The 27005-nt window shown below is 39.7% G+C and overlaps 1 protein-coding gene across 2 annotated transcripts in view; it reads right to left on the reverse strand.

The window, feature by feature from the left end:
- Positions 1-5121: 5121 nt before the first annotated feature.
- The window catches only part of rspo2 (R-spondin 2), a 121361-nt gene continuing 99477 nt past the window's right edge, over positions 5122-27005 (reverse strand). For both annotated transcript variants that reach the window (XM_060824228.1, XM_060824227.1), the window contains one exon: positions 5122-5875. In XM_060824228.1, coding sequence (XP_060680211.1) covers positions 5839-5875 — 37 coding nt within the window. In that variant the 3' untranslated portion in view covers positions 5122-5838. The remainder of the gene's footprint in view (positions 5876-27005) is intronic.

Raw genomic sequence — 27005 nt, forward strand, 5'->3', positions numbered from 1 at the left:
CTAGGGGCAGCCGGCAGGGCTATCTTCTTTCGCCATTACTTTTTACATTAGTGATTGAACCGTTGGCAGAGGCCATTCGTGGGGATCTCAATATATCAGCTCCAGAAATGGGGTCAAAATTACATAAGATCTCGCTGTATGCAGATGATGTTCTAATTTTCTTGACAAATCGAGCAGTTTCAGTGCCTGGCCTGATACAATGCATTCACATGTTTGGCGATTTTTCAGGGTAGAAGGTTAATTTTGCCAAATCAGAAGCTATGCCTATGGGGGAGTCTTACGAAAGAGTTGGCTTGAGTGACTATAGATTCCCATTTAGGTGGGCACAGGGGGGTTTTGTGTATTTGGACATATTCATTACTCCAGTTCTGGATTGGCTGTTCAAAGCCAATTTTACTCAATTATTTGAAAAAATTAAACAAGATCTCCAAAGATGGGAGGCACTTCCAGTCTCATGGTTGGGTCGGATAGCGCTTATTAAGATGAATATTCTCCCTCGTTTGCTATACCCTATACGGACGCTCCCGATTTTCAAAAAACAAACACTCAGGAGACTGAACAGCTGGTTCAGCTCCTTTATCTGGCACCATAAATGGCCCCTCATTAAATTAGCCAAATTGTAGTTGCCTCACAGATTTGGGGGTTGGGGGGGGGGGGGGGGGGGGGGGGGGGAGGGGAGGGGAGTAGACATTCCAGACATTAAAAATTACCAATTAAGCTTGCTTTTGACCTACATAAGTGATTGGGTTTGTGGGGACCCTCCTTCAATATGGTTAGATATCAAAGTCTCCCAGGCAAGGTGCCCTCTTACCAATTTGCTGTTTTTGGACAAGGTGAGGATAGTTAAGGAATATTGCCATAACCCAATAGTCATCAATACTGTTAAAGCATGGAGGGCAATTCAGCAGAGGGAAGATAATATTGGCAAAATATCTTTGTTTACACCTTTAGTGGGTATGCCGAGTTTTCAACCATGTCTGATAGATTCAGGATTTAAACGTTGGGCAGTTAGGGGTATATCTTGCATGGGTGATTTATTTGAGGGAGATGTAATGATGTCCTTCGATCAGTTAGTACAGAAGTATGAGTTACCTAATAGAGACCTCTTTCCATTTTTTTCAAGTTAGGGATTTTATTCAAAAAAAAAGACCACACTTTTGACGGATTCCCTACAAATCTGACATAGAAAGAGGGGTACTAAGGGCTAAGAGTACACTCTGTCAGTACTCTATATCAGCAATTGGGGGGTGCCACCTCAGATGAGTCTGATCGACTCTGCAATATGTGGGAAAGAGAGCTGGGTGTTGAAGTTTCTTTAGAGGCATGGGAGGATATTTGGGAGAATGCAAGGAAGATATCAATTTGCAGTAGGACCCATGCTTTACAGTTGAAGATTCTCCACAGGGTCCACTTAGCCCCAGACCATTTGTCAAAATTTAAACCAGGGGTATCTTCAGCATGTCCCAAGTGCAAGGTCTGTATGGGTACTCTTACCCATTGTCTTTGGTCTTGTGACAGGCTTCAAACATATTGGAGTGCTGCAGTGGATGAAATGGAGAAGAGTTTAGGTGTAGGGGTGGAGAAGGACCCTATTTCGCTCCTTTTGGGCCTATCCATTATATTTCCTTCAGACTCACATAAAGGCAAAAACTTTTCAATATTATTACATTCTGTGCAAGGAAGAATATCTTGCTAGGTTGGATATCAGAAAACTCCCAGGCCTGTCGGGTTGGCAGAAGATTATATGGAGCATATTCCCCTGGATTTTCTCACAAATATGGTACACCACAAAACTGAGAATTTTTACAAGACATGGCAACCCTTTTTGAAATACCTGGACACAGATTTATCTGCCACACTAACAAGGGCTTTTATATAGCTGCAACGATTGTGTTTCACGAGTCCAATATCCAGGGAGGAGGAACTGTGAATGTATGAGTGTTTTGTTTGGCTGGGCTGAGTTATTACTATTTGTTTGTTTGTTGTTACGTATTTAGTTAGTTAAATAGCTAGTTTAGGTTTTTTTTAAAAATTTTATACTTCTCTACATATGTTCCTATTCGAATGTATATAAAGCTGGGTTGGGGAATTTTTTTTATTATTTGGGTTTAGTTTTGTACTGTTTTGAATTGCATTGTTTTGTATTTGTAATATTTAAAAATCTATTTTTTCTTAATAAAAATATATTATATAATAAGATAGTGAATATAAATTGCTCACATAATTGGGACTTAGAAACTCTCTTTTAGGATTACAAAAGGACATAACCAAGGAAGTATTGATGATTTTAATGTGAATATAGGAAGCAACAAATTCAATTTGCAAACAACTTTAACATAAAACGTTTTGTGCAAGACGTCATTGTATAAAGACAAATGCTTTAGTGGTGTGAACAGACTGGTAGCAGATGCAATAAATGTGAGGGAATTGAGTTTAGGAAGAAAGGAATGTGTATTTAAGGGAAGAGATTCTTTAAAATGTATGGAAGAGGAGAGATTAAAGGTCAGGAGTTAAAGCCCCTGAATGTTGAAGCTAAAATGGTTTTAAGGGTTTTTATATACAGCACAAGAGATAAAATTGAAATATTGAAGGGGGGTACAAGTGGAGGACTTTGTACTGACTTAAGGACCTGATTTTTAAAAAAAAGACATTAAAAATCAGAGCATGCAGTGTAGATTCACCAGGAAGGGGTCAGTGAGGGAAACAATAATAATGAAGAGTGACTCCAGATGCTGGGATTATTTGCAATGCAGTAAATAAGGTGAAGATGAGTGTTTTCTTTGTTTATTATGAAGGATTTTGAGAGGGCAAATAAGGAGAGAATGAGTGTTTCCTCTTTTGGAGAGTCTCAATTTTAAGTCATCTCTGAGAAAAAAGGTTCATGCCTTCACATACAGGTTTGCTGCAGCACGAGATGAAAGCAGTGACAGAGATATAGATAAATCCAATTTTTAAAGGTAAAATAAGTACATCAGGCAAAGAGATTCAGGGTTATGGAGAGAGCAAGGCAGTAATGTTAGCTTGGAATTGATTCATGGCTTTGGAGGAATTGGAATGAAGGGATTAATATAATTACAATGTGAAAAAAAGCAGTAAGATTAGTATGGAATCAATACAAGGTTATGGGAAGGGAGAAATGAAGTGGTTTTAGTTTGGAATTGATGCATGGTTTTAAGGGGAGTAAGGCAGAGGGATTAGTTTAGGAGTAATACAAGTTTGTAGAGAGAGAATGGGACAGTGAAATTAGTTGCAAGTGAGAGTTAGTTTTGAAAGAGTTTAATGAGGAATAGTCAAACAAATATTTTCTTTTTTTCCATAAACTGGTTCTAAAAAAATGATCAAGTAGCAAATAAAGAGTAATAGTAGATTCTGCCTGATGTAAAATGACACCAATACATTCCAATTTTCCTTACAACAAATAATTGAGATCCCACTTTATTTATCAATGCAAAACCAAGGTTAAAAAAATACATACCTTGGAACAATCCTCACTGTAGGAAATAATATGTAAATAAAGCTGTGTATGCATAGTTAACAGGGAACTGGAAAACCATTTACTCAATTTTCACAATTCATTTAGGACTTAACCACACAATTGTATAAAAGGTCATAGCTGAGTTTGCTAATAGTGGTATTAGATTACCTTTCAACAGGGATCCACAGTGTAACCTAGGACCAGCAATCCCAAGTTATACTGTTAGTTCCACATTCAATTCACACTTGCCAAAATAGATATCAAAGAGGCAACTGGTAAGTCAGTCAGTTTGCTGTTCACTGGTGACAAAGTTCTCTTCATGTCAGTTGCAGCTAATTTGGAGGCAGTACAAAAGGTATAAGTGGTGACCAATTACTATCATTGCAGTGGAAACCTTACCAATGAAAATGCCAAGGTAAAAGCAAAAGAAATCACAAAATGACATTGTATAGCAAAAGCAAACTTTGATGAATAAACATGCCCTACAGGACCACAATTTGAAGTTAGAGATTAGGTTTGCATTAACTGGCCATATCACAACCACAGACTTGCATCATCTTTAATAGGACCAAAGCAAATCAAATGGTTGTCGAGGACCGATGCTTATCTGTAGGATGACAACATGAGACACTTGATAGTGAATAGATCCAAATATTTCAAAAGGACAGCGATTTTGAGATCACATTTCCTTTACCAATCAATGACTGTAGCTGGTCTTCAGCCTCTTGGAACTAATCATGGAAGCACAATGTCACGTTCACAGATCTCAGAGTCACTACTTTTGTATTGTATAGATTATAGTTGGAGAAAAAGGACAAGTCAAGCTCTTGATGTATTTTTATTGTTTAGAATGATGGGATTTAAAATAAAGGTAATTGGTATTTCAAGGGAGACAAGATACAGTGTTCACTTGACTATTCCTTTGAAAGGCTTATCTTAAGGGTGAATGAGTTGGGTCTTTACCCATTGAAACTTAGAGGATTGACAGGAGATCTCATTGAAACAAAAGATCCTGAATGAAGGGGACAGACTGAATATTACCCTTGGAGGAAGACAGTTTTAAGATGGAGATAATGAGAATTTTTGTTTGAGGATAACTTGTCTGTGGAGAAGATAATTGAGGCTCTCATTGAATTTATTCAAGACTGAGATTGAAAGATTTTTGATAATTAAGAGTTATGTGGGCAGAGATTAAGGTAGAAGCAATACCATAACCAGCTCAAGGATGATTGCCTGAACATCTGATACTGTTCCAAGGGCACAATAGTTGACTCTTGTTCCAATACTCAACCACATTAGAACATTTACTATTGATCCTCAAGTGCTTGCTTGATAAGCTTCAATCTGAAGAAAAGTATAGCTGAGGCATGGAGTAGAAATTTTAGACCATAGTGTATAAAACCTGTTAGTACACACATTGAAACAAATACCATCATTGCATAGTTTGGAGACACAAAATATACAACAGGTTTGGTTATTAAAGATTCATTAGCTTTTAAGGTAGGATTCAAACTATAATTTTGATGTGTGGCATTATAATTCTTCAAAATATAAATTTTCACAAGCTAAGAGATCGAAGGAGGTATCTGGTATCAACTACAATAAAGTAGACTGTTGACACGTTAAATTTTTACATGTTCAGTAAATAAGTTTATTATAGGTAGATTCAGCTTTGTGTACATGCCAGTCAAACAATGAGATATTCATTGCTTGTAGATATACAGATACAGCCTTTGAAGCATTTTATTTCAGCAACTGTCAATAGAACCTGTGCTGAGGATTATATACATTGTAGCTCCGCTTGTAATCACACATCATAGGGTTGGTCTTTTTGGAATGTACAATAAAAGAAAACAAAAATGCATTAAATGAACAGTCCTCTTCCTGTATTAGAAAGTCTTCTTTCATATAAATAGTTGGACCAAGTCCCATTCTCCACGTGTTTCTGCAACTGTTCAAGCAGGGATTGGTGGGGTTTTTCCTGTCTTTTTCTGCATGCTGCTGTTGTTTTAATCTGTGTTATCATTTTAATGGCAGCTTGCTGGGCCAACCTATTCCCACGGGCCTTTGTAAAAGTCATTGACACACCAAACTCATTCCATTCAGGTCAAAAGGAGGCAACAACAACAAAAAAAAGTATAAATAAAACAAAGCTTGTGGATTCTCTTTCTCTCATTACTCGCCACTGATATTGTCAGAAGCAGCAGAACTGTCAAATGTGTGGTGTGTAGGAGGGTGGAGGGGCTTGACGTACTTTGTGTAAATAAAGGGGTTTGATCTTTTACTGGTCAGTTTTCTCTGTAGCTTGAAGGACAACGTACTGTTTGCGATCCTTATGCCTGATCCTCTTGCCCTTCCTCTTGTTAGCACTCTTGCCTTTTTGTTTCTTTTGCTTCCTCTCTGTAGGCAAAAGACAAGAGTAGAAAATGGTTAGGATTACCCTTTCTTGAAGGCCTCCAGACAAATCAAATAGATTAAAGCAATCTAGAATATGGATGAAATTGGAGCTTCATGGTCTCTTTACCCCAAAAAGGAATAAAGTCACGCTCTGTCCAGCCAACATGCTCCTTCAACATCATATACCACTAAAGCTCTAAAGACAATGACAGCAAGATGCATGACACCACCGCCAACTTGGACCATCCTGACTTCACTATCACTGGGTCTGAAAGTCTCTCCCTAACAGCACTGCAATGTATTTACAGTATATGGACTGAAATGCTTCAAGGCAGCAGCTCACCATCTTCAAGGGCAATTAGGGATGGGAACAAATGCTGGCCTTGCCTAAATCCTGACAACCAGTTAGAAAAGGCTTCTATCTTAAACCACAATACCTTCTGCTGCAGAGAAACAGTTCTATTCCCAGGTGAAGACTATAGATGTCTTAGCAAGAATTATTTACTGAACTTTTAATTTCAACATGTTTTGTCTAAAAGTAGGACATCCAGCCAAGGCTAACTGCACATGGAAATTCACTGTCTGGCCAAGCTCTGCAAATGCCATAGAATGTTATGCATTAAAAAAGGTGCCAAGTAAAGTCCATGCAGTAACCTTTCAAAAGGGAGAAAGGCAATTCAAAGCACACTGAACTTTAATCTCCTGTGGCTACAGAGATAATGAGGGGCTGACTACCCACCTCAGCAGAAAGCCATCTCCTCTGGATCATGTCACAATTACAGAATGCAGCATTATTTGTATTTTACACTTCCAAGAATATACAGAAAACCAAGTACAACCTTGGTCTGTACTTACTGGCCTAGCGAGAGACTGTGTACTGTGAAGATCACACCTCGAGGAGAGCCGTTAGATACTCCTGCTCTGCATGTGGAGGAAGACTCTCTCCCAAAAGCAGGAAATGGCACCAATAGGTATACAGGACAAAAGTCTTTCAGCTAAATTAGAGAGCCATGGATTGCAAAATCAACTGCTTTGCTACATACAGTGTATTGGTACCATCCAACTTCACAAAACCCAGATGCTGGAGTGGTGTGCTTTTTACTCAACTCACATTTCTAATACATGCATGCATGTCATGTTTTGTTATCTGTTTTATGTTTAGAGACTGAAACTCACTCTTTCTCCAAGAAAGCCTGCTAAAATGACTCATTTTTAAATACTTCGATTGGGAAAAGTCAAAGTTCAGAAACAGACTTTTTGGTTCAACTCATCCATGTCGACAAGACATCCCAATCTTAGAGTCCCATTTGCCATCATTTGCCCCATATTCCTCTGAGCCCTTCCTATTTATGAATCCACCCAGATGTTTTTTCAATGTTGTATTTGTTCCCACCTCCACTTTCTCTGGCAGCTCATTCCACACACACACCACATTCTGCATGATAAAGTTACTCCTTGGGTCCTTTTTAAATATTTCCCCTCTCATGTTAAACCTATGCCCTCTTGTTCTGAACCCCCATCCCCAACCCCAAGGAAAAGGGATACTTTTGAAACATTAACCTAGTTGTGACAGGGAGGGATTCAAGGAAGAGAAGATCATTCACCCATCCTCACCTAGAAGCATAACCATTGGGGTATCTTCTCTGGAATGATGATGAATTGGGTACCAATCACAGGATGCATTGGATATTGCAACTTGTTAACCAAAACCAGTTTCTTGCCTTCCTGTCCCAATGACTCCATCATCGTACTTACAGATATTAACCCATTTCCCCAAAAGTCAACCTGCAGTCCTCTACTTCAGCTTGCTTGGGGTACATGTTACAGGGGTAATCAATCCAGTAAGCACCATCTTACAATGTATGGACCACATCTGATTAACAATAATGTTTGTACAGTAACTTTAGCACTAAATACTATAACTTGTATTAAATCTGTAGTGTACCTATATCATAAGATACTCTCTGACTAACTCTTTGTACCTTTGTTTCCACATTCCTATCCCTACAGGCAGTATCAATCCACTTCAGCTAGGGGCATTTAATACCCAGAAGTGCAGAGAGGGCTTTTGTTTAATGCCCGAGTGCTTGGTCTTATTAGACTGGCCAGCAGCTCCCAGTTCCAACTGATGTATTTGCTTCTGTTGGAAAACATTTGTCAGAAGAGGGTTCTTTTCCACAAAGAGGAATTCAATATTCATCAGCTCAAATGATGAGCTTTGTGAAATCATTGCCCTTTACGTACAAACTGGAATGCATTAGCCAAGGAGTGTTTTTTCAAAAAAGCCAGAGTAAACACTACCCTAGGACTGTAACAAAGCAGCTATCTGTCACAAATGATTAATTATTAATATATTACACTTAATATATAAAAACTCTCTTGCAAGACAGACAGTACATTAAAGTGAACTTTAAACAGACATCAGACAGACAAATTGCTTTAAAGATCTGACTACATACTTCCCATAAGTGGACCGTCTCGGTGTCAGTTTTACAAGCACTGTAAGATGGCCCCATGTCTAAACAGTAGGGGTCATGCATCTCAATGCTGGAGCCTCAGAATGACAGCACATTCTTGAATGTACTCCTGTGCTACCACTCAAGGTCAGTATCTCAACACAGGGGGTGCATCCATATGGGACAGAAATGAGGATGAATTTCTCCACTAAAGGTGGTGGCAAATTTTTGGAATTCTTTACCCCAGAAGGCAATGGAGATTCAACCATTGATGTACATTCAAGACATATCAGTTGATTTGTGTATGAAGGGGCTCGAATGGGAAAATGGTGTTGAGGTCAGAGACCAGTCATGATCTAGTTGAATGATTGAGCAGGCCCGAGGACTAATCACTGACTCCAACGCCTATTTCCTACATTCCAAAGTAAACCAAGGAATCATGGTTTGATGATAGGTCACTGATTTTAAACATTTTTCTTTGTTTCTCTCAAACGATGCCACCAGATCCACTCAGTATTTCCAGTCTTCTTTTATTTCAGATTTCTAGCATCTGCAATACTTTAATGTTGCAAAGCAAAGCATTTGTTCATAGATTAAAAAGATAAATGTTCAGTTCCTTTGCAATGCTGATTTATCAAAACTTGTCAAACAAAAAGGATAAGGTAAATTGGAAGAATTCTACCCACACAATGATTTACTACATTACTAGTCATGAATGATTAAACAAGTCATCATCTCATCCTCAAAACTATTCCAACATTACTCAACATTTGATTGAATGAAGTTCGTTGACGTTAGCAAATCCTTTATAAAGAAACAAACTAAACTGAAGACAGAAACATGACAGCAGATATTTTAGGAGTACGGAAGTAAAACTTTACATTAGCTAGTATCAAAATACAGTTAACATTCTTCCATTAAATTATCTCAAACTACCACCAGTACTGACTGCAGTAATGTTCCTTTGCAAAGGGACTTTATAAATTCAACACAATTCACAGCTCCATCGATCCTGAAGCAGTCAGCTTCTAGGCGGAGTGGTAGCAAATAACATTCGGACCAAACAAGCACTAGCCAATGTCCACTTCCAATGTTTGATATTCCATGTCAATACTATTATGAAGCTCTCCTCTCAATTATCAACATCCTGAGGCTTACCAGAGATCAGAAACTTGACTGTATCAGCCACTTACATACAGGGCAAGTTAAAGACTTGAAATTTTGCAGTGAGTAACACATCGCCCCAAAATCTGTCCACCATCTACAAATGCACAAGTCAGGAGTGTGATGGAATACTTCCCACTTACGGTTCCAGCTCTGACACAGTTTGATACCATCCAGGACAAGGCAGACTGCTTGATTGGCATACCTGCCGTGTCCATGTGGCACTCTTCCATAAAGATTAGTAACAATACAACTTGACTGGACATCTGAGAAATTCACAGGGTCAAATTCCACCAGGCCATTATTTATGCAGCTGCTCCTCACTTCAGACCTTAGGTGGTGTACCCCCAAAACATGTGAAAAGCTGACAACAGCTTGTCCACATGGAAGCTAATTTGAAGTGAACTGCTTATTGGCTTTTAGTATTATGCCAAGTTATTTCAGAAAGAATTGAGATTTGCCACCTTGCCTGAAGGTTGATGAATCCTTTGACACACAATGAAAGCCTAAATTGAGTCACCAAGCACTATGTCTAATCTGTTTTACATATATCAGAAGGAATTGGTACCCCAAGATAACCCATGTTGACACAGATGACTACATTGAGCAAAACTTCTAGATGGGAGTATACGCAGATATAATTACTGCACATTAGAAACAGACCACCTCAATCTAACCACTAAGCTCCACATTAGTTTCTGCCTATCCTCATCCTGTATTTCCCCCTCCATGGTGTGTGCATCAAGTTTCCTTGGAGCACATCAACCTTCTGCACCAATCACTCCATGTGCAGTGCAATCCACATCCTCACCATATTCTGGGTAAAGCAAAAGCTATTGACTTCACAAGTGAAAATCTGTCATCATGTAAGTGCAAGCTATTTCAATCTGGACACAAGCAGCCCAAATTACAGCTTTTAAACAATTCTCTTCACACCATAAAATTTAAAATAAAATACTGGAAACATTGAAACTTGGAAAACAAAATGACATTTATTGGAAGACATGGAAAGAGAGAGGCTTTTTTAATGTTGCATTATAGATTGAATTGGTTATCTAGTTGAAACAAACAAAACCCTTCCCATAAAAACTACAACTATACTCCATGCAATTCTATTAACTTTGGCAGTCTATGGTTTATTGGAAACATAGAAAACTGGAAAATAGTAATCCAAAGTGGTCTCTCTCTTATCCTTAGACAGTGACCTCTAGCCCTGCACTCCCATCATCCAGAAAATTCTTCCTGCAACTACCCTGTCTAGTCCTGTTAGAATGTCATTAGTTTGATGTTCCTCTTCATTCTCCTGAATGCCAGTAAATATTATCCTAACATATGTCAGTAATGCCTTCCCAGTAAACTTATGATCCCTCTATAGCCAGGACATCCTTCCTCAGATAAGGAGGCTAAAACAACATACAATATGACAAATGTGGTTTCACCAAATCCCTGTATAGTTGTAGTAAGAAGCCTTTGCTCCTGTATTCAAATCCACTTGCTATGCAGGCCAACATACCATTGGTCTTCTTGACTGCCCACTATTCCTGCATGCTTACCTTCAGTGACTGGCACATGACAACACCTAGGTCTTGCTGCACAATTGCTCGATTAATAGGCAGTTAACAACCTTCTTTCCTGTTTTTGCTACCAGTGGATAACCTCACATTTTCTACATTACCTGCATCTCCCAGTTTGCCCAAATCACATCGAAGCATCTCTGCACCCTCCCCACAGCTCACTCTCCCACCCTCCTTTGTGCCATCTGCAAATTGAGATGTTACATTTAGTTCAATCACTGAAGGGTCTGTTTCCCTGCTGTACATCCCTATGACTCTATATTAGAAGAACAATTATAAAGTTAGTATTGCAAAGTGAGGATCAGACCCTCACTACTCCATCACCATGCACAAGGCAAGTACAACATTGTCAGAGACTGATCAAGGACAGTGTCTTCAAGCGAAACCAAAAAAAGGTTTCGGTTATTCAGCAGGATCTTAGTAGATTTGCAACATCAGTAGCAGAAGACTAGTATGACATCAAATGCAGAATAAAATTTTATCCTTAGTTATTCACTCAAACTTGAAAATTATCCAAATGTCAAATCTGCTTTGAAATTGAAACAAAGGGGTGTCAAGAATAGGAGGACATCCAACTCCTTAAGCCTGTTCCACCAATCAATCAATCTAAACCTTCACTCCTCTAATTTCACTCCATTGACCTGACTTTGTTCCATATCCCTACATCTGGTCAAAAAGAAAACTCTTGAAATCTATAGCTCCTCTAGGAGCTTGGGTTGATGGAAGGAGCATATATTATTTGCCACGTAAGTACTAACAATGACCATCTCCAGAAAGGGAGAATCTAACAGTTGTCAATTAGCTGGCATTGGTATTGCCATGGCTGAATCCCACACTAAAAGCATCCCAGGTGACACTACCAACCAGAAATGGACTGGAATAGCCATATAAACAAGAGCAGGTCAGAGGTAAAGAATTCTGCAGTGAATAACTCACCTTCTGACTGGTGTCAGGTAGATGATGGACAGGCATTGGGGAGGTACACTTCATAAATACACTCAATTTGTCTGGATGAATGCAGTTCCAACACTATCAAGAAATTCAACACCATCCAGGACAAAGCAGTGCACTTGATGGGCACCCTTACTGCTTTCATCATTCACTCCTTTCTTCAAAAAGGCACAATGGCTAGAGGGTGTACTGTTAAAGAGATGTTATGCAGTAACTCACCAAGCACCCTTCAACAGCACCTTCCACCACCATTTAGAAAGACAAGGGCAGCAGACGCATGGAAACCTACCATCTGTAAGTCATACACAAATCTGACTCAGAACTATATCCCTACTCCTTCACTGTCATGAAGTCAAATTTTAGAACTCCGTTGTTCAAGCAATATGGGGTAAGGCTACAGCAGTTTAGGAACTTGCCTCATCACCATCTCACAAAAACATTAGGATGGCTTACAAAATGTTGGCCCAGTCAGCAAGGCTCTTAGCTTGTGATTGAATACAATAAATAAGAAAAATCAGATGGAAAGAGATCAGTGAAAAATCAGAGAAAGGGATGCAGTTACTGCTGTCCTCAGCTGAAGAAAATGTGAAAGGAAACTTTCACGGGCTGAATATTAAAATGGATTTCAGTGTTTGACCCAGTTTTAAGGTTTAACCAGCCTTTGAGAATGGGATGCCTAATAAATTTGTGCTTTAAGTTACAGTAGCCAGTAAAATTTCTGAATCAAAAGTTAAGGCAAGCATTTCCTTCATTGGAACAATTGTCGAGATCAGTCATAATGACAAAGGTAAACTTTCAGGCACGTGAGGAGTAGTGTCTCACTGCTTATTCTTAAGACAAAAGACAATTATGGACCTTAGCAACATTGAACCAGAGCTTAGCAGCATAGTACAGAACCAAAATTTTGGGCTACTTCAATACAGAATAATAAAGTGCAACTTCGCCAGCTTAAAGAGACAAAGGTCAAAGAAATGTTCAAATTTACAGCTTTGTATTTTAAAATTCAGAACCATTTTAAATGCGGGACAACTTATTTAAGAAAGGCAATCCAAGACAATTAATTCAGTAATTTTTGTTGAAAAAAATATTTCAACTCTGACATGTTATTTATTTCTCTTAATTCAAACTACTGGATAATTTAGTGTTTCTTCACAAAAAAATATTTTGAAGTATCAGCAACGCATAGGGTTCAAAGTTGTCAAAATTTGGAATGCAGTTCTTAAACATAACCATGAACTTGTCACCATGATATCTAAACTGAAAGGGCAAAGACTAGTGTTTGAAGGGTTAAAAGTACAGCTGCAAGGACACATTGTCAACGCTGGAAAATAAAGCTGAATGCCGCAGTCGAGGAGTCACACGTAGGCAAGAGTAGAGAAATAGAAAATGCTTGCTCCTCCTCAATTGGAAACGGATATAAAAATAAAACTTGCTGTGAAACCATGGCCTTATAAAGGAATAAAATAATGATTCCAGTGCCCCCACCCCTTCCCTCATCCTGAATATTCTTCTTGCAGCACACACTACAGGGAGGATGTGTGCCAAATGGATGTTTTTAAGGGAAATACTATCCCTGGTTTTAGTTTGAATTATAGTTCAAGGTCCAATAAGAAAGGGAAAAATATAGTTTCATCTTTGAGCTGTTAACAGACCCCTACCGTTATAGAAATGTCTCACTTTCTACAGTTACAAAACCAACCTCAAGGAATATTTAATGGCTGTTTGGCATGGAGCTATTCATACTTTCAGTACACTCGATTGGCCGTATGTCACGCAACTTTCTCTTTTGCAAATCAGACCCACATTCGGCAGCGTATGTTTTTTTTTGGAAGACTGAGCATGAGAGAGAGGGGGATAAACAGTCGATGTTAATACTATGGGTCAGAAGTCGATATCACAGTGGGATTCATGAAACAAAAGCAGTGTAGGGATTTGTCAAGAGGAAATACTGTCAGAAAAGACTGAGAAATGGATGGAGTGATTCAATGTTAGGGGTTCAAGACACTTGGGAATGGGAGAATAAAAAGAAGAAAGCACACGTAATATTGAGTGGAAAACAAGCAAGCAGCCAACAACCACAGCAGGGAAGAGGACAGGGAAATGTCACATGGAATCATCGGAAAAAAGCGGTTGCAGCAGTAACGCGCACACAATCCATAACTACAAGAGTCAGTAATCAAACAGAACAGGCTCAGTTATATTTGAGGCCCATATTCCTTTCCTACCAGTTCCAAATTATTCATCTTTTGTCAGTAGGATAAAAGAAAAATCAAAAACTCAACAGCTCTTCAGGTGGCTGATAGCAGGCACTAGAACAGTGTATCTGCATTCATAGGAACCAGAGGAGGCCATTCAACCCATCTGGCCTGCCAAGCCATTCAACTTAAATCATGGCTGATCCTTACTTCATTGTCATTCACCAACCTTTATACCTCAAGTTCAAACAACGTAACCCATTCAACTGAACAGCTGCTACAGATCAAGCTGAACTCTTTTTGCATGATTAAAGAGGTTGTCGCACTTCAGAGTCAGGTGACAGCAGCTTGAAATCCCACTCAAGAGACTTGGACACAAAGCTGTAAATACTGGCACCTTCCAACACAGTACCACAGAAGATAATATTCCCAGGCAAAAAAAGTGACAAAACAAGGTCCCATCTACCCATTTGAATGTTTCTTGAAGAAAAGTCTACGGCAGTAATAATGAGTAAAGTGTTCTCCCCAATGTCCTGGCCAATATTTATCTCTAAATCAATAATTCAGACTATCTGGTCATTATCACATTGCTGTTTGTGCCTGATGTACACAAAATTGCTGCTAATCAGCTTTCTCAGAGACCAGAAATGGTAGCACACCCAATGGCAAATGTGTAGATCAGCTTTCCTGCACAATTCTATTCCTCATAGCTCATTTACATATCAATGGGTGGGAAAAGCACCAGACATACAGTCAGGCTGTTCTAGAGTCCACCAGGATTGGGCCACAAACATCCAGGCATCACATTTAAGAGATGTTTATTTCTCAACTTCAGAGATATAGTGATCGTTAGGTAAAGCTCACCACCAGTCATCTCTCCCTCTCTCTCATTAGAGAATCATCTATGGGCAACTGAAACTATAGTGACATTCACCATTTCATAAATGTAGAATGGTGTTGTACAAACCAATCCACAGAATTAATCAATCTCTGGCAAGCAGTTGGTTACTAGATCATTATCTTTAATCACTCACGATCCCGACTGATGGAGGAAGCCTGGTGGCTGGAGGTCAGTGTCCGTGGGCACCTCAAGAGAACCTGGCTCCAATGCTGCAAGATGAAGAATGACAAGGCAAGTGCTAATGTCTACACCATGCTTCATGATAGATAGCAATGAGTGTTATTGTTGCACTATTGCCATTGCAGAGCACAGTCTCCAAGAGTTAGATGCCAGGCATCTCCAGATACTTCATGCACAGCCAATACTTGCCACATCATTGTAGTTACCAAAGTAATATTTACTGGCACAGTGATGGCACTGTCTCTCACATCATACAAGATAAAACAGCAGAGGAGCTATAGTACTCAGCTCATACACCATCACTTCACTGACTTTGCATCACAATTAGGTCTTCACCCACAAAGGTTTGCATGGGACAAGGATTTGAGTTTATCATGACTTTATTTATCTGGGTAAAGTTAGCCACTTTCACTGCCTCGTTTGGGTAGGTTTGTTGACCTGATCAGGCTTCACTTAACTAAAAGCCAGACTTTAAGAGCTGTTCAACATAGAAAGGCTTCACCCCTTACTTCAACACTAAACATTTATACAATTAAACAGCTTGGTTATGCAGAAGCAACTGACCGAAGTAATAGTTTGTACTTAGAACTTGGAGGAATAATTCTTCCTTATCAGAATTGAGTTTGTGATCGCATTTGCACCCCATTTCTGCCCAACACAATTGCATCATGAACTGTGGTAAGCCATCCTAATGTTTTTGTGATATGCTAACGAGTGCAAAATAAGCTCCTGACCACAAAAAAGGTCACACCCGACCACACCTGAAAGCTTTATAATAAGTGTTTAACCTGTTGGGTCTCCCAATTATACCTCTCTGCCCAACCTTCTAAAAGCTCTGGGTAGGCTCAGATAGCCATTTAAATAATAGCTATACGTCAAACATAACTCATCCCCTTTTGATCTCCGGAATTTTCAAACCAGTGGACTCTACCACCAAGAGAACAAGGGTAGTAGACACATGACAACACCACAACCTCACCTCTAAACTGTGCACCATTACAACTTGGTATTATATCATTGTTCCTTTACTTGTCACTGGGTCAAAGTCCTGGAACTCCATCCCTAACAACACTGAGTACACCAACACCACATGGACTGGATCAGCAATTCAAGGCAAAGGGAGACAGCAAAAGATGTATTATTGAGATGAGATTGGAGACCATCTCACAGGATCATGCCCAAAATATTTCTCCAAAATCAAAAATTTTGCTACATGATATTACCCACAAAAGTGGCATTTGATTTGAAACACTTATCTCTAAATTGTTTCACAAAGAACTTAAAATCCCTCTTTTTGATGGCTGCAGCAATAGAAAGGGACGAGGGGAGCTCCTGATCTGACTTAAGTGCAAATACCCATTCCTGCAGGACCTCTCCTGGCTGTGGCCCTAGCCACACCCAGGAGGGTGACTACACACTCATTGAAGAGCCAGTTTCAAACCTGGAAACTATTAGAATTAAAATACACCTTTATCAGCTGCAAGGATAAAGTTAAGGGCAGCACAGTGGTTAGCACTGCTGCCTCACAGTACTGGGGACCCAGGTTCAATTGCAGCTCATATCCATGTGGAGTTTGCATGTTCTTCCCCATATCTGCATGGGTTTCCTTCCACAGACCAAACATGTGCAGGTTGGGTGGATTAGCCATGCTAAGTTATCCATAGTGTCCTGGGATGTGTAGGCTAGGTAGATTAGCCATGGGAAATGCAAAAGTACAGGGATGGGGTTGATGGTGTCTGGGTGGGATGCTCTTTGTCGTCGGGTCGATGTAGACTCGATGGGTTGAATGGCCTGCTTCCATATTTTAGGGATTTATGATTTTATAATGAAGGACATTAAATTCCCACAAAGCAATGTACCCAGCAATCAGACAACTCAGATTTGTGAACCAGAGGCATTGAATAATTCTCTTCAATTTGAATAGTTTCTCAATAACTCAATCCAAGTATTTCGGAATTGATCAATTTTGTAATTGTAGTGCTCTCATTTTGGAATCAGAGTGTTGTCTACAGACAAGTCTGACTACGGACACTTGGAGGCAAAGTTCAGACCAAGTCTCCTAGCGCAGGACTAAGGGAGTGCCACACTGTCAGCAATGCCAAACCAAAGCATTGACCACCTTCTTCAGTGGGTGTAAACAATCCCATTGTGAAAAAGAGCTGGAACATTTTCTTGGCTCTAAGTAGTATGCTGACCTACAGCATATTTGCATCAACTTATATTCAAACATTACGGTCTCTATACATATACAGATGCACCCCACACTCTGCAATTATTCAGACTCCGAGGCACCTAGGACAGAAAGGGATTAAAATTGATAGCTTGTATTTATGAGGACTCTAATGAAGTATTTCACACTAGTGTCACCAAGCAAATTTGATACAGAGCCACATTGGGAGATAGGTCATCAAATGCCAAAAGCTTGGCCAAAGAGGTAGATTTTAAAACAGCATCGGAAATAAGAGACAGAAGCAGAGTTTTAAATATGGGAGTTCCAGAGCATGTGCATTGCCATTGATAGTGGAACAATTTTTTTTTAAATGAAGAAGGTGGGTGATACTTAAGAGGCCAAAAGTGGAAGAATGCAGAGATTGCAGAGGGTTATAGGGAGGGGCAAAACCTCAGAGGGATTTGAAGACAAATTTTCAGAGGCATAAATAAGAACCAGCCAAGAATTAAAATATTAAAGAATTACAAGTAGTTATCTATTAGAACTTCTGTTAGATGTGCTTCAGAAATGTTAAACTCTATAGTTGATCTACCTATCCCCAGCTAAGTACTCAATAGCAACAAACCCCAATAGAAAGAAATAACCTAATGCCTTTCATACAGTATAAAAAAGGAGCCATGCTAGAAGTGGTGAGACAGACTTCACATGACATCCAAGACTTAATGTACTGCTGGAGTTCAGCTTGTTACATTTTGGTTTTCCATATTTATTGAAAGGAAATGCACTGCAGTTGGAACCAAACTAAATCACATCCATCAGGAGCTACACAGACTTATTCGTTCCTTTTGAAAGTACCTTAAAAAAACAGCTTTTTTTGCAGGATTGATTTATTCCATAAGGATGGAGGCTAGGAGTGCTAGACAATTAAATAAATTCAACATGCACCTCCAGCACAAACAGATCAAAGCTCAACACATGAATGAATCAACTTCACAAAGACAAATGTTTCCTCTTGCTAAGAAAATCCGAGACTTCAAAATTACATTGAAGTTTTTACCCAGAAATCCCATAGTTAGTAAGTTGTTATGCCTGTTGCTTAAAAATGTGTTGCTGGAAAAGCGCAGCAGGTCAGGCAGCAAAGGAACAGGAGAATCGACGTTTTGGGCATAAGCCCTTCTTATGCCCGAAACGTTAATTCTCCTGTTCCTTTGATGCTGCTGGACCTGCTGTGCTTTTCCAGCAGCACATTTTTAAGCTCTGATCTCCAGCATCTGCAGTCCTCCCTTTCTCCCTGTTATGCCTGTTGGTCAGTCTTTGCCTAAGTCTTAACAATTTCAAAATTTGACCAATTTATTGGTTCCCCTGTTCTCACACCATGAGGATAGACTTTCGCTGCATGAATTTCTTCTTCTTCACTGATGCTAGCTGCCTTTCTCAGCTCCATTTGCTTCTTGAGGTCTCTCTCACATCTCAAATCATTGCAGGTCAGTATCAAATTCTATGGCATACAGGGCAGTACTCCCAGACAAGATGCAAAATAAACTCCATGTGCATTTTCTGGTGATCACTAAAGATTCTATCGTATAATTAGGAGAGCAGTATAGGAGCTTATCCTTACCCAATATGTGCCCTTTAACCAACATCAACAAAAATTCCCTGGTCATTATGTCTACCAGTCCCTCACATTGTAGTTAAAAAAGTGATAAGGAGAAAGATGGTGTCTGCAAAGGAAACATAATTATTTAACTTACCAGGAAAAGAATACTCAGCTGCTAGGGAGCCAGGAGAACTGGACTTTGATTGAGATAACAAAATCTTGCAAATGAATGTGGATTCCCTAGTTTAAAAGGATATATAGGTCCAGAAGCTACTGTATGGGCATAAAACATATGAATGTTCTTGTGGTGAGCAGTGTGTCAATTATTAAATTTAAATTGGAGATGAGGTGCACAAAAATGGGCATTGTTTGGTTAAAATATTCCAAAATATTTTAAATGTACATACAATTTATATGAATAAATTCAGAAAATGAGACAAAATAGTATGGAAGGTGAATTTGGTGATGATACAAAGATAGGTAGGAAAGGGAGTTGAGAAGAGAACATAAGGGTCCCTACAAAGGGATACAGATTGGGTTAACTTAATGGGCAAATATTTGACAAGTGGAGTTTTTTTTCCCATTCATTCACGGGATGACAACAACTCTGGCTAGGCCAACACTTATTGCTCATCCCCAATTGCCTAGAGGGCAGTTAAGAGTCATCCACATTGCTGTGGGTCTGCAGTCACCTGTAGGCCAGACCAGGTAAGGATGAATGTTTCTTTCTTTAAAGCGAACCAGATAGGTTTTTCTAACAATCGACATTGGATTTGTGGCCATTAGATTCTTTATTCCAGATATTTATTGAATTCAAATTCCACCATCTGCCATGGCTGAATTTGAACCCGGGTCCCCAGAACGCCACCTGAGTCTCTGAATTAACAGTCCAGCGACAATACCACTAGGCCATCGCCTCCCCTTATTGTGGGAGGATGTGAAATTATCCATTTTGACAATAAAAGAAAGTGGTGAGAGATCAAAGATCAAGAGAGAAGCAGAGATTGGATGTTCTCTTGAATGAATCACAGGAAGTTAGTATGCAGGTGCAGCAAGTCAGCAGAAAGCTAATAGAATCTTCTGAGTTATTGAGAGGGAGGAACTGAATGCAAGTGTAGACAGCTCATGCTTCATATTTGTATCCGGAGTACCGAGTACTGTAATGGTCACTGCTTTTCAGAAACAGATCAGTTCAGACTAGACGAACACCTGGAATGAGCTGATTGCCTTATGAGGAAAGGTTAGATCGGCTTAGTTGACATCCTCTAGAGCTTTAAAGACTCAGAGGGATGCAAGATCCTCAGGAGCTAGACTGAGTGGAGTCGAAAAAATGTTTCCACTTGTGGGAGAATCAAACTCTAATTTAAGACCGGGGATGAGAAAGAAATAAAATTGATGGGTTGAATGCCTTTGGAATGCCCTACTTCAAAGAGGCAGGGGATGCAGAATCTTTAGCTACCTCTGCCTTAAAAGCATTTAGATTCTTGCTTACCAAGGGATTGAAAAATTATTGGGGATATGCTGAATATAGAATGGAGGTTTTTAAAAAAAAAATAAAATCAGTACAGCCATGATCTTATTGAATGGCAGGAGTAAGCATGAAGAGTAGAGTAGCCTACCCTTGTTCTTTATTTATATGCGGCAGTACTTGACACAGGGAATAGAAGTAATTGGTTATATTGCAGCTCTGGCATGGAAACAACTCATGCAGATTACTCAGCAAGAAGTTATGTCAACTCGTGATTGAATTCATCAGAAAAATTTGCACTGCATTTGTTTGGCAAAACATGGACAGTGGGCATCCAAAATGTATAATCTGTTTCCATGCTTAATTATTAAATGCAGAGTTTTTGCACCCCATTGCTGTCTGATGGCCTTCAGTCAGGGAGGAATAAGACTTTTCTTTTTACTTTCAGTCACACTTGAAATAAGCCAAATAGATTTTGTTCTTTGATGCATTTTATATATTTTTCATACAGTTTTTAAAAAATTCTTTAAAATCCTTTCAAGACAGCACAGTAATTATCCAAATCACTGTTTTCTACTGTATTCAACCCCATTCCCCCCCTCCTCATCCACCACCACTATTAATGTTTGGGTTGAGTATTTCAGCCCAACTGCTCCATGCTATGGTTTATGAATCATACAGTACAGAAGAGGTCTTTGCACAAACAAACACAGCTACTAAAGCTATACTAGCTCTCCTGCTCCTCTCCTTCCCACTGTGCTGCATCTGACCAAAATATTTTTCATTCCTTTCTCCTGACTGTACTTCTCCAACCTCTCTTTAAATGTATCAACCATGTTATTCACCTCAACCACTCCATTTATTAGCAAGAATCACATCCTCACCACATTAATTTAAATGATTCAATAGTAGAATTGAGGGGCAAATAACTTTGAATGTACTGGAGATAAATATAAATGAGAATTCCAGGAATGCATAGTTCAGTTGCTTGCTGGTTTCTGTGAGTTTGGGAAAGGACAATTTAACAATGTCAGGAACTTAAGATTTCAAATAAAGTAGTATTTTACCCATCAACTACATTTACCTATAAAGTTTCTATTTTCCCTCTAAACCTTGGTCTTGATCTCATTGTCAAATCTGGAAAAGTTTCTAACCATACAGACAGATAACTCTAAAAAGAATAGTTCTATTTTATGCCAACTCCCAAATCCAAGCTCCAAGGCAAAGCCTGAATCCAGAATTCATTCTTCAGAACAGATTGTTAAACACAAAGACGAAGAAAACTTAAACGTTTGATTTGATTTGCTTCCTGCTGACATGTTTTCTTTTAAAAACTGATCAATGTAATGATTTCTTATTATACCACCAATGTCAGTTTACCCAAATGCTATTCTCTAAGAGTACAGTCAATTCCTGGGCTTCAATGTTTGACACATCAGTGGATTGGGAGCAAGTGAGGACTGCAAATGCTGGAGATCGGAGCTGAAAAATGCGTTGCTGGAAAAGCGCAGCAGATCAGGCATAAGCCCGAACCATCGATTCGCCTGCTCTTTGGATGCTGCCTGACCTGCTGCGCTTTTCCAGCAACACATTTTTCACATCAGTGGATTGAAAAATTTTTCTACTTTATCAGACATAATAGAATTCTATGTTTCATATTCTCTTGATCAACTCTCCCTCCAACCTTAGCTTGTTTCTAAGTCACAACATTGCAGGTTCCAGACTCTCTCGGCTTATGACAAGCTTATGGCTGCTAATGGCTGCTAATCTAGATTTGTTGAATTTGTGCTGATTTTCATTCCTAATTACTCAGGAAATCTTCATGGCATGTTTTTCTGTATTGGGCACACCTGAGTCTACAAACCATAACTCTGAACACTGTTTCAACATTTAGGGGGTCTGCTGTGTCCCAATTTAAGCTCAGGAACTTGCTGGCTGACTGTTACAGCACTATTTCATGCTTTAAGATAGTTTAATGATCAAACACTTGTCAACAATCCATTATGGGTTAGTTTATTCATAATTTACCGTTTTAAAGCAAATATTGCAGCAAGCCCTTCTGTGCACGTGCAGATTACAAGCCTAAAGGCAGACTAACAACTAGGTAGATTCATAACATTGCATACACAGCACCCATGTTTGGAAGGCTGTAATATGCCTAATAAAAAGAAGAAAAGTTCTGTTCCTCAAGCTTCCTATAAAACAAAGACTCTAAGAGACGGTGGAGCTGGAAATAGGAGGCGTGTAGTAACGCAAAGATGTAAACAGCAGTAATACTGCCAGCATCCAGTATCAATATCCCACCAGTAAATACACGGCTGTCTGATGCAAGAAGTCTCTGTTTTACAGGGAGCAGAGTATAGGGAGGTTTTAGATTGACATCAACTTGAACTTGGACTATGCATGGAATGTCATCTACTGACCCATTTCTGTTACCCATTCAGGAGGTTGATGTATTGTAGTGAAGAGCTAGGATTTCAACAGAAGCACAGGCTGAAACTTATTTAACACCAAAAACAAGACACAAAGCTCAAGACCTCTCTCAACGAATACACAGAACTTTAAGTAACAGAACAATCCTTTTGCTTATTTGTACATGGGTATGTTTGAACAATTGAGGAGTTAGCGCAGTAGCTAAGGGGAAAAGCATGGTGAGATGTAGGCAGTAAGTTGGACTAAGGAGTATAAAAGGGTGAGTACTGAGCCTTGGGTGGTATGCAAAGGGGAGTGGCGAGCAAGTGGTACAGAGAGGAGGGGTCATTCACATTTTAATGTTTATTTTTAAATTTTGACTACAGTCTTGGAACTCTCCCACTGTGGTTTAATGCATTTCCATCGAGTAGAAGATACAAAACAAAGTTTGAAAACACATACCAACAGATTCAAGAATAGCTTCTTCCCGGTTAACAGACTTATGAACTGTTCTGTCTTAAGAGTTGATCTTGCTCTGCACCTTCCTTATTGCTGTAATGTTTTGCATTCTGTTCTGTTACCCTGATGTATTTATGTAAGGTATGATTTGTCTGGTTAGCAGTATCTCCGTACACGTGACAATAATAAATAAAATAAATTTGCAGCAGCCTTCATGGCTCAAATAGGACATTCAGCAGAGACACAATAAAATTCAAAAAGTCCCAAATTTGGGACCATCCAGAGGTTGAACACAAGCCTCAATGTGAAAGAATTCTAAAAGGGATGATGATAGACACACTCTTGGCAGCCATGACAGATACATGGAATTGGGCACTACAAAAGGGAACACCACAGGAACGCATGGGACATGACCTACCAGTGTTTCACTTATGATTCTAATGCCATTATGCAATAAAGGTGTCAGAATTTTGAAGTGATGCTCAATACAGAAGGTTCAGAAAGGAAAGAAGGGGAGAGCAATCAGGGAGAAGAAAGCATCGGGAAAAAAAAATTCACAGGAGGAAGGGTTTTGCTAGCTGGGCTAGCAATAATTGCACTAAGTGTCTGACAGAAAGTGGTGGTGGTGGGGCCCTTCTTGAATTACAGCAGTCCACGTATAGAGGTATACCTTCAATGCCATTAGGGGTTTCAGGATTTAAGGGCACTAAAGGAATGGCGATATCCTTTCAGGCCAAGATGGTGAGTGGTTTGGACAGGAACCTGTAGGGCAGTGGGATTCCCGTATATCTGTTTGCTCTTCTCCTTCTAGATGGCAGTGTTCAAGTATCTGGAACTTTCAAAGGCATCTTGGTGAATTTCTGCAATGTATCTTGTAGATGGTGCCCACTACTGTTACTATGTTTGTGTGGAATATAATTATCTGTAGATACAGGGGCCAAGTGGGCTACTTTGTCCTGGACAGTGAGTTTACCTTGCGAAGTTCTTCTTACTGGGACCCTCTGAACTGGTATGTTCATATGTTACAGATAATATCTGTAACTATCAGACCAGATCATCAGATCAGTCTTCTTGGGAGTCAACCCAAGGAAAGAGGAGGTCAGGTGGTGTCCCTAGCCAAGCACTCAGATCCTGTGCACACCAATTGGCAGAAGTATTCACCCACATCTTCACCTTCTCCCTCCTACAAGCTGAAGTCCCCACCTGCTTCAAGATGACCACCATCATTCCTGTATCTGAGAAAGCACATGCAATGTGCCTTAATCACTACCGCCCAGCTGCTCTAACCTCAATAATCAAAGTGCTTTGAGAAGCTGGTCATGACCCACATCAGCACCAGTCTCCCGGCCTGCATCAAACCCTACAATTTGCCTAACAACGTAACAGGTCTACAGCAAATGCCATCTCCCTAGCCCTGCACTCATCGCTGGAACATCTGGACAACAAGAACATCTACATCAGACTCCTGCTTATCGACTCTCTACACCATTATCCCCTCCAGACGGATCTCAAAACTCCCATGACCTCTGCCGTCTGCAACTGGATGCTCCACTTTGGCCCACAGATCAAAATCCATGAAAATGGTAACTGCACCTCCTGCACAATAACACTCAACACTGGAGCCCCAAAAGATGCATTCTCAGCTCCTTGCTGTACTCCGTACATACACAACTGTTGCCAAATTCCAAACAAATGGCATCTACAAGTTTGCTGACGACACCACCGTGGCAGGACAGATATCTATCAAGTCAGAATACAGGAAGGAGATAGAGGGCTTGGTGACATGGTACAACATGAACAACCTCTCTCTCAATGTCAGCAAAACCAAAGAACTGATCATTGACTTCAGAGAGGGAGGAAGACATGCTCCCATCTACAATTTTAGTGCTGAAGTTGAGAGGGTGGAGAATGTTAAGTTCCGAGGTGTGATGATAAACGACAATCTGTCCTGGACCTCCCATGTAGTTACGGCAGTCAAGGCAACACAATAATGCCTCCTCTTCCTCAGGAAATTTGGCATGTCCACAAGGACCCTCACCAACTTCGACAGATACACCATAGAAAGCACACAGTCTGGGTGCATAATGGCCTGGTATAGTCCTGGGCAGAGCAGTTGCTATAAGAAACTACAGAAGGTTCTGTGCACAACCCGGATCATCAAGGAAGCCAATCTTCCATCCATGGACTCCATTTACACAACATGTTTATGCAGAAAGGCTGCTAATGAAGACCCATCACGTCCCGGTAATGATCCCCTACAAACTCTTCCATCAGGTACAAGTTACAGAATCTTGAAAATGCACCAGCAGCTTCAGGAACAGCTTCTTCCCTGCTGTTATTAGATTGATGAATGGACTCTCACTGCAAATAATGCTGGTTCTCCCTAGCACATACCCTGTATGATGCAACTTGTATGCCTCTAGTGATTTTTTCCACCCTGTGATCTGTATGTCCTTGCTTACTATGATCTGCCTGTACTGCTTGCAAACAAAGCTTTTCACTGTGCTTAGGTACATATAACAAATCAGATACCAGACAATTTTGGGAAGATTACAGACAATAAAGACTTTACTATCTTCTCAGTTGAGGTGACAGCATGGTGATATACACTTGGGAGGGAGGTGCCCTGGGAGTTCTCTGCATAGACTCCAGACCCAAATAATGTTTCAGGTCCAACATAGGTAAGGAAGCTTCCTGCTGATGACCCAAATTAGCAAAAGACCTGAAGATAGGAGATAAGGAAAAGTCTTGACTTATACTTTGTAGATTTAAAAAAATGATTCAGCCAGAGCTCAATAAAGTGAGAGCAAGAGAGTGTTTATGGACACAATAACAGAAATAGGTAAGGGACACAAACTAAGTTCCTTTAAATGACAATTGTTCAGGTAGGTGGAGTAGTTTGCCAATAAATGATTTTAAACATGTATCAAAATAAACATTAGCAGTGACACAGCAGCAGAAAGTCTCTTTCATAACAGAACGTATATAAGACGTTATGCAGCAATAGATTACATGACAACCAATCTTGAATCAGTTATGTCTTTCACAAAATCTTAGTGCATCAAGCAATTTGTAAACTAACATCTGCCCTGGCATGGCAGCCCATGTAAATACTCAGGGTTGTAGTTCATGTCTACTCTTTATTGGACAGAAATGTACAAATGAATTCCCAAGCATGGGAAGGGGTGATTGTAAGCTCCAGTTTTTGAGCATTTGAATGTCCAGCATGCAGGAAGGAGGACATTCATTAGGGTGGGGATTTCAGTGTAAATTTGGTTAGCATTACAGCATAGTACAAGGCCATCTGATATAAATCTTAATTCAGGGAACATGGTATTTAACAAAAGCAAAAAGATTACAAAGGTCCAGGTAAAATTATTAACACTGATAATATATTTACAGAATTAGAACAGATAATGTAGAGTTCCTTATCACTATCTCACATGCACATATATTGGATAATTACAAAGGAGCACGTAATGGCAAATGAAGGGCTGACTAAATATGGACATATAGTCCTATCCTGTGAGAGAGTATCAATTTCTCATGGACAACTGCTACAAGTTCAGACTAAAATTACATACAGAAGGGGCCAATGGACAGAGG

The sequence above is a fragment of the Hemiscyllium ocellatum genome, chromosome 4 (assembly GCF_020745735.1).
Source record: "Hemiscyllium ocellatum isolate sHemOce1 chromosome 4, sHemOce1.pat.X.cur, whole genome shotgun sequence".
Classification (NCBI taxonomy): Eukaryota; Metazoa; Chordata; class Chondrichthyes; order Orectolobiformes; family Hemiscylliidae; genus Hemiscyllium; species Hemiscyllium ocellatum.